The sequence below is a fragment of the Palaemon carinicauda genome, chromosome 24, assembly GCF_036898095.1.
Source record: "Palaemon carinicauda isolate YSFRI2023 chromosome 24, ASM3689809v2, whole genome shotgun sequence".
NCBI classification, from domain to species: Eukaryota; Metazoa; Arthropoda; class Malacostraca; order Decapoda; family Palaemonidae; genus Palaemon; species Palaemon carinicauda.
The window spans coordinates 80,331,643-80,347,067 of record NC_090748.1 but is presented as its reverse complement, the minus strand read 5'-3'; the positions used below and the strand labels follow the sequence as shown (position 1 = coordinate 80,347,067).

The window sequence follows — 15,425 nt, the reverse complement described above, 5'->3', positions numbered from 1 at the left end:
TGGATGTGAAATATACTCCTCAGCCACCCCAAACCAACTAAAAATTTTATATTCTATACACCATACTGGTATTAGATTATCTACAGGAGCCTTTAGAACTTCGCCTATCCCAATCCTACCTGTTGACCCTGGAGAATTATCTTTAGACCTTTACCAGAAGTCTTCTATTGTTCAGTATTGGTTTAGGTTGCAAAGACTCCCTAATTCTTTATCCTGTCAAACTGAAAAGCTTGTAAGGCATCATAGATATTTTGAGTTGAACCCAAAATCTCCTCAACCGTATGGTTTCCGGGTAAAAACATTAGTAGATAGTCTAGATTTAGGTAGAAATAAAGTGCTCCCATGTAGGATATCATCAACCACACCATGGAAATTACCGGAGATATCTTTTTGTAAATATTTTCAAGGTATAAAAAAGAGCATGACTGACTGAGAAGCCTGGTCACTCGTTATAGATAATGTTGAAGAACATAGAGATTCGACTTTTATATACAGTATACTGATGGCTCCAAATCTGATTCTGGCGTTGGATTTGAAGTATATAGTACTGTAGTGCTCTTAATTGTAGAGTTGCACTTCCTCTAGTATCCTCTATATTTACTGCCAAACTGTATGGCATACTAACCGCTATTGAGAAAATAGCGTTGAAAAACTAGGGCAATTATACCAGTTTTAGTGATGCAAGAAGTGTCCTACAAGCTTTAAAATAAAATTTACTCTACGTAGTACTCATGTCAACCGATGCAGACCCATAAAATAGTTTGTATCGTTACTTGTTATTTCAATAATGGGAATACTAATAGTAATCGTTAGCCTACTGGAAGGAAATCACTGTATTGCCCGGTTGCTTTCCTCCGGTAATATGACATCACCAGACATATGAAATCGTAAGATATTAAAACTGTTCTTAATGTACTTTTTACTGAAAATGGATACTGTATATTATCAATAAAAGAAAATAATAATTTACCAAGATAAATCAGTTTATTTTTATTCAAGAAAATAGATTATTTCCAAGGAAATATTTACCCAATTAGCGTACTATTTCCGATAGACTTGTGACGTCATCACCATGAAAAAATTTGTTGTAAAGACGAATCGTTATACGTCGCATAGGTTGTAAATCGAGAACTACCTGTATAACAGAGCATTTGACATGAAGGAGCACAGAAAAGATGTCTTTTTTCAAAGGAGTCTCTTCAATCGGTGCTAACTCATTTATTTGAACTAGGAATATGTGGGCTAGATTTACTTTAATTTTGTGCTCGTAATTTCTCACAAGTTTCAGATAAGAACCGTTTCAAAGTTAATCTTAATTAAAGCACACGCAAAGGTAAGGGACCTCGGAGGAGAACATAAATCACATTTTAATGTCTAAATTACAAAAGAATGGTACTTAGACTGCTTTGCTGATTCAGCAGTTTAATTACGCCTTTCAAGGCGACATGGTTTCTTTCCCATATCTTTCCCATGGTGGTGCAAGTCAGGGTCAGGGGTCACCAACCCCTCGCCCAGCTTTCTAACGACATTTTCCATTGCTCTACTCTACTCCCCTAATTTATGTATTTATCCAACAAATTCGTGACAAATTCCCCCACACTAAATTTCAGACTCCCCTAAGTCTGAGAAAAAAATTTACTCTTAAAAAGGATAATCTTGGATAAAGATTTACAAAACATCCATTCTACATTTTCTTTTAAAACATCTCATAACACAGTAAGTACTAATCGATCGGTAATATGGGCGTGTGACATAAGAAGAAATATGACAACTGGAATTTCTCTAAAATCAACGTATCTAAGTTACACTCTCTCTATAATTTTACTAAATACATATGCAAATATGACTTCATAAGAAAAAGGAGACCTGGCTGATTGCAATGATTACAAAGGCATCATACTTAGGTCAGTTGTTATGAAAATATATAGTTTGCTTATTCTAAAGAGACTGGAGAAAAAGATTGATGAAAAGTTGAGAGATGAACAAGCAGGATTTAGAAAGGGTAGCGCTTGTACTGAACAAATTTTCATTTTGTAATGTACAGCAATGCTTAGAATATAGAAATCCCTTTTTGATGGCATTTGTGGACTATAAAAAAGCCTTTGATTGTGTGCACCGGCCAATTTTGTGTAGAGTCCTGCATTATTATGGATTTCCTCTTGAATACGAGAATTTGATTAAGTCTGTTCGTGAGCATAGCAAGTGCAAAGTTAATGTTAGTGGAGTCCTATCAAATGAATTTTTAGTGAACAACGAAGTAATCAGAGGGAATGTGTTGTCACCTGTGTTGTTTATACTCCATGGATTTTGCAATGTGTAGAACAGTCGGAGATGGTTGAGAAGGATTGGTAATAGGAGATTAGCAGACTTAGAGTATGCTGATGTTACTGTCCTTATTAGGAAACACCACAGGTTTTACATGAGGTTGGGCTCAAGATATATAGAATGAAGACAGAGATGATAACGGAATATGCAATGGAAGATGAAATATCATTAGGAGGAGAAAGGATTAATAATGTGGAATCATTTAAATATTTTGGAACTGTGATCTCCAATACAGGGTCTTTAGAATTATAGTTTATGGAACGATTGAAAAAAGCAAATCAAGTAAAATTTGGAAATCAAATTGCCTGAAATTACATATAAAAGTCAAACTATATTTCAGTCTAGAGAGATCGGTGTTACTATATGGACATACGTCATGGTATAACAATGAAACAATATACAACTGATTTTATAGATTTGAGAACAAAGCCCTCAAAAGAATATTTGGAGTTAAATGGCAGGAGCAGGTTTAGAAATGAAACTATGTGGATGAGATCATGGTGAGAGGTAGATGGAGATTGTTTGGGCATGCTCTTCGGGCTCCCCAAGAGAGATTAGGTCACCAAACTTTTAACTGGGCTCCACAAGGCACTAGAAAAGTTGGAAGACCCATGCCTACATGGTTGAGGACTATGAATGGTGAAATAGATGATGAATGGAGAAGTATTGATTTAAAAGCTCAAGAGAGCGACAACTGGCGAAATCTAGCCAAAGTCCTTTGCGGTATTAGGCGTAGGATATGATGATGATGAAAAATTTCATAGTGACCTTTTGACACTGAATTACAGTCAATATCTAGTGATATCCTACATTCCAATTATGACTAGAACATTCTTCCCTTGTATTGAATAACTGTTATTATTGTTACTCCCCTTTTACTGCAAAATATTTTCCAACCTGCCTCCACACTTTCTTCAAAAACTACATCTAACATGTTTGACAGCGAATGTCATAAATTACAAACAAATGAGTCACTTCAAAAAGAGAAATCATGCAATAAAAACCCAAAAATTACTCAATGCAAAAAACGTTTTTATAACGATCCACACAGCAATAAGGACAATGGTTTTTTTTTCTTTATTCTTTACTATAGTTTTTAACACTGAAAAAAATTTATTCGATTGGTTACTTTCTTCAATCAATTCATGATAAATAATGCTCTTTAATTTTAGCAATACTCGAAGAAGGAAAAAAAGTTACAACCTTTTTATTCTACACATTTTTTACACAACATTCGTTATTCATGACAACTACAGATCTTTATACCACTTTACTTGACTTACAGGGTTGGTTGCTGTGGGTATCCTTATGTTCTTGGCCTACTGTGCTGTCTGAAACCTCTTCCATACTTTGAGGTTGTCATTATCATTCATGGGCTTGCAGTTTCTGCATTGTTAGGGCTTTTATCAAAGCCCCAACAGCTTCTGATGATAGGACGATAGGGGCCAATAAAAGGGTCCTGGCCCAACATCTTTGATGGCGACTTGCAATGCTGTTGCTCCTGCTATGGGAAAAAGGCATGTCAGCAATCGTGGGCGCAGTATTCCTGTTCCCCCCCAGGAATATTGCCATGTCTTCTTGGGGACAAGAGCAACTCCACACGAAGGATTCCTTCCTGTCACAATTATGGCAGGCTCCGGTCCTAAGTTGCTCTTGTCTCGGTGGTTCCTTCGTAGAGCTTAGGTTGTTTCCCATCGCCTGACTCAGTGTCATCAGTAGGGTGCTAGTGTGTCTCCTCTGGTGGTTTTCCATGGGTGGTGCCTCTCTTCCATTCCTCCTGGTTGCTGTCCCTGACATCAGCGTCAAGAGTTTCTTCATGAGTTTCTAGGGACATCAGTTGGTACCCCATGCTCTTCATTCATTCATTAAAGCGAACAAATTACTGCATTATCGATCATTGCTCTTCTCTGGTAGGGTTTTCTTTTTTGGAATATCTGGTGCGTATTCCATGTGCATTGTACCTTCTTTCCCCTTTTGCGCTTTCTTCTTATTTTTGTATTATTTGTTTATACTGTACACTGTGTCTGCTCAAGTCGATTGTAAATAGCACTGGTCATCTTCTTTAAGTTTTTGTGCTACTTCTTTTGACCATTTTCAAAGACTTGTTTCTTTCTGTTCCTTCCGGCTCTGTTACATCTCGCCGCAAGCCGCCACTTTTTTAGTATATAATGGAACTTGAACAGTCAAAATAATTAGAAATGGGGTTAAATAGAGTGTTTAGACTATAACAAAGCATGTATCTTTTCTAAAGTGTTTGACGAAAAAGAGCGCAGGATAAATGCCTTTTTTCAAATGATTTTCTTCAGTCAAAGCTAATTAATTTTTTGGAACTAGGAACATCTTGGTTATATTTACTTTAATTTCGTGCTCATAATTTCTCAAGTTGCAGATAACAAATATACAGTTTCAAAGTTAATTTTGAAGCACACGCCAAGGGAAGGGAACATAAATTACATTTTGAAATGTAAGTCACAAAAGAATGGTACTTTGAAAGAAAGAAAAAAAAAAGAGAAAGTTGTGTAGTGTTCGGTCATGTCTTGTGGACTTCTTAACACCAGTCTGGCCAGCTGATTTTATTACCCAACTTAATGAGGGGCTGTGAGGTTCCGTCCGCCTCCCTCCCTCTATTGTGTACCTGGGAGATAATACAGAATAGCGTCAGACTGCTTTGCTGATTCAGCAGTTTAATGGCGCCTTTCAAGGTGACATAGTTTCTTTCACATAATGGTGCAAGTCGGGGTCAAGGGTCACCAGCCATTCGCCCCGCGTTCTAACGACATTTCCCTAATTTATGTATTTATCCAACAAATTCATGACAAGATCTTCTACCGAACGATTCCATCACTTCGTCTTTATGCCTGGAGGAAAAGAGAATAGCAAGATACTTTCAGGAATCGTTTGTCACAGTATATCTGGCAAAATGGTCCGTCTTTTGTAGTTGGTGTCCTGGACGGGATATCACTCCTGTCAATGTCACTATCCTAATGATAGTGGAGTTTTTGTTGAGCCTTAGGGAGGAAAACTTTGTTCTGTTTCGGTGGTGAAAGGCTATCGCTCGGCCTTAAGCCTTGCTTTGAAACTTAATGGACTTTAAAATTTCCTCCTCCATGGAATTGTCTCTCCTCATATGGAATTTGGAGTACTCCTGCCCTCAGTTGGAAGACAGACCACTTTCTTCGTATGTAGTGAAAGTACTGCATTCACTGAAATGAGCGCCGTACGAACCTTTTCGTCAGATGCCACATCATGACTTGACTTTGAAGACAGTCTTTCTGCTACCGAGCTACATGGTTTGCCCTATGACATCACCCATTCAAGTGGATGGGGGTAAAGTGACTCTCAGTTTCATCCCTGAGTTTGAGTTTGTGGCAGTGACTCGAAATGCAACTGTATAGGATCCTAGATTTGGTCCCTTCCAGGTTGAGAGTATACATTCTATAACGGATGACCCTTATCAACTGTTATTCTGCCCTGTGAGGACATTGAGGAAACTTTCTAAAAAGAACTTCCAGAGCCCACCAGCAGGCTCTTTGTGAGCAATGGGAGAACCAAGAGGAAGATCACAAAGAACTTCATCTCTTCCTGGATTAGACAGGTAATCGAGAGAGCCACAAAACCAGGCTCCTCACCTTCCAATCATTGTCCCCATACTCACGACGTCAGGGGTGTCAGTATGTCCTTGGTGTTCAAGATGAATTTCTTTGAAGCAGATACTATAAGTGGGCCGTGCGGAAACGGAAAACAGCATTCACTGCCCACTGCCTGAATGACATAACCCAAAGGAACCTAGAAACATCTACCTTACGATCTGTGGTGGCTGCACAACACGTGGTTGGTAACACCTCAGCTCCCTTGTAGGACAAGTAGCTGTTTGTTGAGAGATGTTACCCGCAATTAGGTCCAGGAGGAATGTTTGAGTAACTTGCCACTTACTATTTCATTCTCCCTTCTCTTTGGGTCCAGCATCTGAGGAACTATGCAAGTGGACCTCCTCTAACTGCAGGTGGGTAGCATTGTCCCATGTGTAACTTATATGTGTTGATATATTTATGTCTCCATTCTCAAGCTAGGTGGTGTCAGGCAATGTCTAGAGTAAGTGAGGGGTTTATTCCAAATTTGTGTTTACCTGATCAAGTCACATTGTTAAATTCTATAGCTAACACGAATTGGCCAGGCCGTCGACCTGCAAGGTTGGCGAGTTGTCAGGGTATCCTTTAAACAGCTTGTGCTAAGAATGGAGTGTCATCTTAGGACAGTCACCATCCAGTTGATTTTTGGACTTCCACCCACCAAAGAGTGAGTCTCCACTGTAAAGAGTGTAAGGGTTTCTATATAGTGGTGGAACAAATGACAAATTTGGAGGTATTTTTTATTTTTCCCAACTATACAAACCTGGAGCTCTCTACACATACTGGTCCCGCCATCACTTTTCCCTGGAAGTCTTGCTGCAATTGCAAAGTGAAGGTTGTATACTAGTGCTGCTGTCCACGGGGTGGCTGGTCTACCCTAGCCCCATCCGCTAACTAGCGGAGGGTAGTTACACCTTGCAAAAGATTTAACAGCTAGTTTCAGCTATATCTGAAATATATCTCCACTGTAAAGTGTTCCAGGTTTGTATAGTTGGAAAAATACAAATCATTTCTAAATTTGTCATATATCAAGATTGTCCTCAATACCTCTTCTATGAATGCCAGTGTTTATATCCCTTTTTCAATATCAAAGAAATTAGTATAGAACAAGGAAAATTATGCTCATGGTTATGATAGTTTTGTGCTCCTTTTTATATTAGTATTCTAAAGAAACTTTTCTTTCAATTTTCAGCAATCACAAAATGAAGAAAGACGCTGGAAGCTCGGAAGAACTAGATGGTAAAATGCATTCTGATGGTGATGAACCCATTCTTAAAGAGAGTGCAGCTGTCCAAAAGGAAGGTAAGAAAAATATCTGGCTAAAATTTGCAATACTGTAACCCTTCAAATTGAAATTTTGTATTATTGTACATTTTACTTTGCAACATTCTTAGGCAAGACATCATTTGTGGATAAATCTTTTGAATAAAATGATAAATAATATTGCTGTTAGTTGTGGGACATATTGAATTTTTAAGTGTAGTCTTTACTAAGGGACGTCATGTTTAACAAATTTCGCTATTTATCAGAAGATTAGATCTTTGAAAAATCTGATAAGTTAAAGGGCTACTGTATAAGGTATGTGAAGATTCAAACCCAAATATTTTATGTGTCCTTTTTTACTGTTAAATTTGGCTTTCTAAACAAGTAAGGTGTGGTATACAGTATACTGTATACAGTATTACTGATAATTTGGAGCAGTTTACTAATGGTCCCGGGTGGGGATCGATCTGCTGCCATGCGAATGCTAGGCAAACATGTTACCTCTGTACTAGCCAGCAGGCTAGTTGTTGATGAATCTTGGGATTCTAGTCAATTTCATAAAGTCAATATTTGACTATTGCAAAGCATTAATTTTAGGGGTGAATATCAATGTATGTTCCTCTTTGGGCTTTTCCATTCAATATGTAGATGACTTCTCATAAATATGATATTGCTGGAGAAGATTATTCCATCACACCATTATAGTAGCCCTTTAGAAACATTCCTGCTGAGTAATCAGCAACCTAACTATCCTTGGGAGTTAGAGATGGGGGTTTGCGGGAACCTGTAGGTCTACCTACCGAGTCATCAGCAGCCATTGGCTGGCCAACCCTGGTCCTTGCTTGGAGAGGGATCTTGAGCTGTAATTATATATAAATATGGTCAGTTTTAGGGGCTGTATATCCAAACTCAATGCTTTAACTGATTGCATGGAGAGACTACCTTATACTTGTAAAATAGGTTATCATGGCTCTCTAGCTTGTTGATTTTAGTTTCTTAGTGAAAATATCCCAACAAGTCATGGATTTTGAAATGCGTAGAACAGGATTGGACTGGATTGGTAATAGGAAATTAGCTGACCTAGAGTATGTTGATGATGCTGTCCTTATTAGCAGAACACCACAGGACTTGCAAAGCCATTAGTTTGGACATCCTTGTCACTGAGACTTCATACTTAGTTCATATTTGAGTGTATGAAAATCCAAGCCAATTAGTACGTTAAGGTCAAGGGCGAGAAATATGCTGCCATGGCATTGGTCTGCTCTCTACTGAGTGCCCCTCTAGTTTTTAGATATTCATACTTTATTTTAATTTTAGTTTATTGTTAGATCTTCATATTTCCTCAGTCAAAATTGTGTTTGTGCTTTATCAAAGCATTTTTGTATTCTATTTTTCAATTTTTGGAGCATTTGGTTGCGATCAGATGATCTCAGAGTCCTGCTACCATATCAAGAAATACGTTCATACAAGTGACAATGTGTAGTTTATATAACTTCTTAACTTATTCAAGATATCTTTTTAATGAATATTACATCAGCACTTATGTTATAGGATATCATAGTTTTCATAGTTTTGTTTATAGCCATTATTATTTATTATGCTTTTTTCTCTCTCCATGTTATGAATTTTTTCATTATTAAATCTCTAGATTTCTTTGGGCATTATTAGTGATTCTTGGTATCATTACCCAGTTTTGATTATGCAAATACTATCATTCTTCTTCACCTAAGGGGTTAACTGCTGTACTTTAATTGTTCAGTGGCTACTTTCCTCTTGGTAAGGGTAGAAGAGACTCTTTAGCTACGGTAAGCAGCTCTTCTAGGAGAGGGACACTCCAAAATCAAATTAGTTTAGTGCCATAACCTCAGTACGGTAGTCTTCCACTGTCTTGGGTTAGAGTTCTCTTGCTTGAGGGTACACTAGAGCACACTATTCTAATTTCTCTACCTCTTCTCTTGTTAAAGTTTTTATAGTTTATATGGGAAATATTTATTTTAACGTTAATGTTCTTTAAATATTTTATTTCTCCTTTTTCCTTGTTTCCTTTTCCTTACTGGGCTATTTTCCCTGTTGGGGCCCCTGGGCTTATAGCATCCTGCTTTTCCAACTAGGGTTGTAGCTTAGCAAGTAATAATAATAATAATTATAATCAAAAGTATTTAATTTTTATAATGTAAAAGAAAATAATTTCTAAGAAAATATTAGTCCTATTAGCGTACTTTCATTAGATAAATGTCGATCTACTGTCAGAGATGAAATAAAACTAGCATAGTCAAATATACGCTAAGTAGTACTGTACTCAGATACAAACCCTCAAAGGATTTTGTATCCTTACTTGGTATGTCGATAATGGGAATTAATCGATAGCCTATTAGAAGAATATCACTCTGCCTGCTTGCTTTCCGCTGAAAATATGACGTCACCAGACATGACATGAACTTGACATGTTAAAACTTTTCTTAATGTATTTTTTACTGTATAATATCAGTAAAAGAAAATACTATTGTTCCAACACAGAGTACTTACCTAGAACTACTTTCTTAGGAGTTACTGGTAACTCTTCCCAACCAACCAGAATTTTGTGTAGTTTACCCTATTCCCATTTTCTATGGATGACCTCAGGCGGAGTGATACGCGCCCTGAGGCGACCCGGGGTCAGAGAGCGTGCTAGTTTAGGTTGTGCTCCTCAGTAAGTTTCTGGTCGCGACGTGATTCACATCTCGCCGCGCTCTCTCTTACCCAGTGCGACCCTTTGTCCCCCCGACCCTTTGTGTTTACCACGTGGTTCCTGTGCCCGTATCCTTACCCCTTTCCCTTGTGTCCTTGTGTCTCTTGGTGTTAGTGTTTTCATTATGGAGCATCCACGCCGTTGCCCTGGGCCTGTGGCCGGTAAGTCTTGTGGGGCTTTCCTTTCGAAGCCCGAGGTTGACCCACACTCGCGTTGTTCGTCATGTAGGGGCAAAGTGTGCTCCCTACTGCCACGTGCTCGGAGTGCGAGTCTTGGGGCGAGATTCAGTGGGTCCTTTATGGGACTAAGAAGAAGTCGGCCAAGAAATCGCCCAAGAAAGCTACCGCGTAATCTGCTTTGGTGTCCCCGGATGCCTCGTCGGAACGTGGTTCCCTTCCATCTTCCCCTACCCAGAGTAGGGGTCGAGGTAAGTCTGTTGCGGGGAAGCGGCCCATTATCCTTCCCCAAGAATCTGAATTACCTGTGGGGAAAGCTTCTGATGTGTTACAGGCATGTGTGGGGCCTGAGGGAAGTGTGGGAGACGAGGTCCTGGTGCCCGCAGGGCCAGTCTCTACCAAAGACCCGATGTGGGGGAAGTCAGGTACTACCTCTTCTCCCCCATCTTGGGTGTGTGTTTCAGGTACTTCGGCCGCCGGGGGGATGCCGAGAAAGGCCATTCATCTAATTCGGACCCCGCCGTTTGGGATCTCCCTAGAACACCCTGCAGGTCACCCTTCAGACTAGAAGAGGAGTTTGACCATTGGATCGCCCGGAAGAACGTCCCTCGGTCCCCCCCAGCGCCCTCGCGATGCTTTCGCCCGTCTTCATGCAGCCTGCGGAAACAGAGGTTCGTCATGGAGTAACCCCCGCGGAGTTGGACGCCTCAGGTGATTCGGCTGATTCCCTCTCCTCCTCCTCCTCGTCTTCCTTGTCCGTAGATTCATCATCAGAGGACAATTCCAGGTCCGCGAGGAGGAAGCGCGAGAGGTCCAGGAAAAAGAAGAAGTCCCGCTCCCGTTCAAGACAGAAGAAGGAGGAGTCCAGGCCATCTAAGAAGAAGGTGAAGAGGAGTAAGTCTATGGATTGGGTGAGTATCACGGTGCCCCGGAGCGAGCTGTTTAAGGTCACCACAGCCGCGGCCGCTTCCGGGTGGCTCCCTAGAGCCTCGTCCTCACTGTCTTTCCCCTCCTTCTCCTCCTACGGACAAGAACCTCACCGAGGGAGGCCTTTCCAAGCTCCCCGTGAGCCGCCTAAGTTGACGAAGGCCTCCGCTGCCTCTACTCTGCGGAGGGAGGCGCTCCGTCAGGTGGAAGGCGTTACACCAGACGCGGGCTCCTTGGCTGACTTCATTAAGCTCCAAGGGCGCCCTTCGGCCAGGGATATTCCCACAGATACAAGGATGCCCGCAGGGCAAGGTAATCCCATGACGGATACCTTCGCCTCTGCGGGTCCGCCCGTGACACGGGCAGGCCCATCCAACGTTGCTCCCCCTACCGTTACCGATGATACTCGTGCGGAGGGACTGGTGACAGAGGCCCTGGTGGAAGGAGGGGAGTGCTTGTCCGATGACATCTCCTCCTACCGCAAAGTGTTGGCCCTCATACGACGGCACCATAGGCTGGATGAACTAATGCCCACCACTGAACAGACCTGGCTCTCCGGACTTAGCAGGTTGGTGGAGAACCCTATACAGCAAAAGCCCTCCTTAGCTCTACCCTTAGCTCCTGACGTAAAGCTGGGTATGGAGCATATTGATAAGTTCCTGGACGGCCTGGCGGACGCCCTTAGGAGTCAAAGTGCCTCGAAGCTGCTTCCAGGACTGAGGGCACAGAAGAGGTTTTACGTGCCGGAAGGTCGTCGGGGAGGACCCCGCGCGACGGAGACAGCCATCACCTCGTTGAACCATGGTGCCGCTGAAGACAGAGCGTCCACGGCCCCTGTGTGTTTTTCCCCTTCGGAGACCTCCATGATGGAGGACATGGCCCAGGACCTAGTCTACGTGTCCTCCTGGTTGGACTGGTGGGCCTGCACGTTAGTTGGCTTTCAGTCCTCTCATGATTTGTCCCTACCAGAAAACCAAACCTTACTGAGAGAGCTAATTAGCTCAGGGGGCAAGGCCCTAAAATTCTTATCCTATCAATCTCTCTCCCAGGCTACCAAATGGGTCCTGAGGAAGAGAGACACTATTCTTAGCAAATTAGTGAGGAAACTCCCGGACCGGGAAGCAAGATGATTGAGAAACTCCTCAATCTGGGACGAGGCAATCTTTCCCCTTAAGTTAGTGGACGAGACGATGGAACGGGTGAGGAAGATGAAGGACATGGGAGACCATAGACCTCCCCCAATGAGGCGCCCACCGCACAGGAGGCCCTCCGTGGACGCCCCTCACACTTCCCGTTCATCTCCAGCCCAGCCTAGAGGAGAGCCCCCTGCGGCTCCCTGGCTGCAATCAACTCAGCCCCCCCCCCCCCCCCCCCCCCAGTAGAGGTGCCACAGCACCCCAGTCTAACTTTAGACCATCCTTCGGGAACTCAAGAAGAGGTCGGTCCGGATGCCCCTCCAGAAGGAGATAGGAGGCGAGGCCCCCTACTCCTACAGGAGCCTCAAGTAGGGGGATGCCTCAGACACTCTTGGCAAGCATGGCGGGATTACGGTGGATCCCTGGACGGTGACAATCCTGAGGGAAGGTTACAGACTACCCTTCTTAGCAGAACATCCCCCGCTTATTCCAGCCCTTCAGGCGGAGTGGTTGATTCCCAAGGACCCCTTGAAACGGGCAGCTCTGCAGGAACAAGTGTCGTCCATGATCTCCAAGGGAGCGTTGGAACTAGTCGAAGAGCCCGGCCCGGGGTTCTACAGCAGGCTCTTCCTAGTGGAGAAGGCAACAGGGGGATGGAGGCCAGTAATAGACCTGTTGGCCCTCAACAAGTTTGTGGCGGAAACCGAGTTCAAGATGGACACTGCCAAGACAGTGTTGGCCGCCTTGAAGGAAGGGGACTTCATGATATCCCTGGACCTCAAGGACGCCTACTTCCAAATCCCCGTCCATCCCTCCAGCAGGAAGTTTCTCAGGATAAAGTGGGATTCCCGAGTGCTACAATTCAAGACCCTTTGCTTCGGACTGTCGACGGCTCCTCAAGTGTTTACAAGAGTCTTCACGACGGTCTCCGTATGGGCTCACGAGTAGGGCATCCGTCTGATCCGGTACCTGGACGATTGGTTGCTTCTTTCAGCCTCAAAGGAAGAATTGAAGGAACAAGGCGAGAAGTTACTTCATCTCTGCGAGGAGTTGGGTATCACGGTCAACGTAGAGAAGTCCCAGCTGATCCCCTCCACCAGGATGACCTACTTGGGGATGGTCCTGGACACCCGACTAGTGAGAGCCTTCCCCTCGTTGGAGAGATTGGAGAACCTAGAGCGAGTTCTGCAACCCTTTCTGTTGGACCAACCCAGGAGGGCCAAGGATTGGCAGAGGTTGCTGGGCCACCTAGTGTCCTTGGAAAGGTTAGTGCCACAAGGGAGACTCAAACTTCGAGCGGTGCAGTGGAACCTGAAGGAACATTGGACCCAGGGGAGAAATCCCCAAAAACTGGTTCCGGTCTCCCCAGAAACGAAGGTAGTCTTGCAGTGGTGGCACGACAGGAGGAACACCGAGATGGGGATGCCCTTTCGCCCCCGACCTTCCGGAAGTCCTATTGTTTACGGATGCGTCGAAGGAAGGTTGGGACACTCACCTACTCGACCAATCGACAAAGGGAAAATGGTCGAGCGAAGAAGCAAAGCACCACATAAACGTGCTAGAGATGATGGCTGTGCTGAGGGCGAGTCGAGAATTTGTTCATCTCCTCTGGGGGAACACAGTAGCGTTGATGTGCGACAACGCCACAGTAGTAGCCTACGTAAAGAAGAAAGGGGGTCTAAAGTCGAAAGAACTATGCTCGTTATCGACAGAACTTCTGGAATGGGCGGCAGAAGAAGGGATCGAGTTCACAGCAAGGTTCATCCCGGGAAAGAGGAACGTCCTGGCGGACAGCCTCAACAGAGTAGGCCAAGTAATAGGGTCAGAATGGACTCTACACCCAAGGATAGCTCAGTCAGTCATACTGAAGTGGGGTTCCCCAGTAGTAGACCTTTTCGCCACACGTCTGAACGCCCAACTCCACGTGTTCTGTTCTCCAGTCCCAGATCCGTCAGCGGCGTTCGAGGATGCCTTCCAGCACCCTTGGGACGGCCTCGATGTGTACGCCTTCCCCCCCTTCGGAATGATACGTCAAGTCCTCAACAGAGTAAGGACAACAGCCAACCTTCAGATGACTTTGGTCGCGCCTTGGTGGCCGGAGAGGGAGTGGTTCGCAGGCCTAAAAGAACTGGCCCTTCTTCCTCCTTGGCCGCTCCCGGACAGGCCAGACCTTCTTCGTCAGCCCCACTTCCAAAGGTTTCACGAAAACCCTCGGTCCCTCCGCCTTCACGCGTGGAGGTTATCAAGCGGCTTCTGAAGAAAGATGGATTCTCATCGGGGACCGCGACGAGGATGTCGGGTTACTTAAGGCGGTCCTCTATCGCTGTCTACCAAGCGAAATGGGCAGTCTTCTCGAAATGGTGCGCTTCCCGGAATATCAAACCCTTGAGGGCCTCGATCCACGACGTGGCGGACTTCCTGGTGTATCTCAGGGACGATTTGGGCTCCTCCATTCCAGCAATAAAATGAGTGAGGGCAGCGTTAGGTCAAGTCTTCCTCCTGAAGGGCATTGACTTGGGAACCTCCCGGCACATCTTGATGCTCATCAGGAGCTTTGAGCAGTCATGCCCCCCACAGGAGGTGAGGGTACCGCAGTGGGACCTAGCCATAGTACTCAAAGTCCTGTCAGAACCTCCCTTTGAGCCCCTCAAGGACATCCTGGATAAGGAGCTCACCCTCAAAACGGTCTTCTTCTTACCCCTGGCTTCGGCGAAGAGGGTTAGTGAGTTGCACGGATTATCGTACGAGGTTTCACACTCAAAAGGATGGCGGGAGGCCTCCTTTCGGTTTGTCCCTAACTTTGTGGCCAAAACGCAGAAGCCAGCCTGTTGGGATCCTCGGTTCGAGGGCTTTTCGGTCCCAGCGATCCCTCGGTCGGACAACCCTAAAGACTTACTCTTATGCCCTGTCAGAGCAGTAAGAAAATACCTTGAAAGGACTTCCAGACTCCGACCGGAGATCAAAAGTTTATTCGTCTCAACCGGTCAGGTGAAGAAACCAGTCTCTAAGAACTCAATCTCCTTTTGGTTGCGACAGGTGATCAAGAGAGCTTACGATGTTTCGGGAATCCCTCTTCCAGGTAGGCCAAGACCTTATGATATTAGGGGTCTAGGCATCTCCCTGGCATTTGAGAAGAACATGGCCGTGGGCCAAATTCTGAAAGCAGGTACCCGGTCCAGACAGTCCACTTTCACGCAACATTACCTGAAGGACTGCTCTAGGAAATCCTTGGACGGGTTCA

At 44.0% G+C, this 15,425-nt stretch overlaps 1 protein-coding gene across 1 annotated transcript in view; it reads left to right on the top strand.

The window, feature by feature from the left end:
- Moca-cyp (nuclear cyclophilin protein Moca-cyp) overlaps positions 1-15,425 on the top strand; it is a 321,526-nt gene that overhangs the window by 301,317 nt on the left and 4,784 nt on the right. The window contains exon 11 of the mRNA XM_068348233.1: positions 7,147-7,256. Coding sequence (XP_068204334.1) covers positions 7,147-7,256 — 110 coding nt within the window. The remainder of the gene's footprint in view (positions 1-7,146; positions 7,257-15,425) is intronic.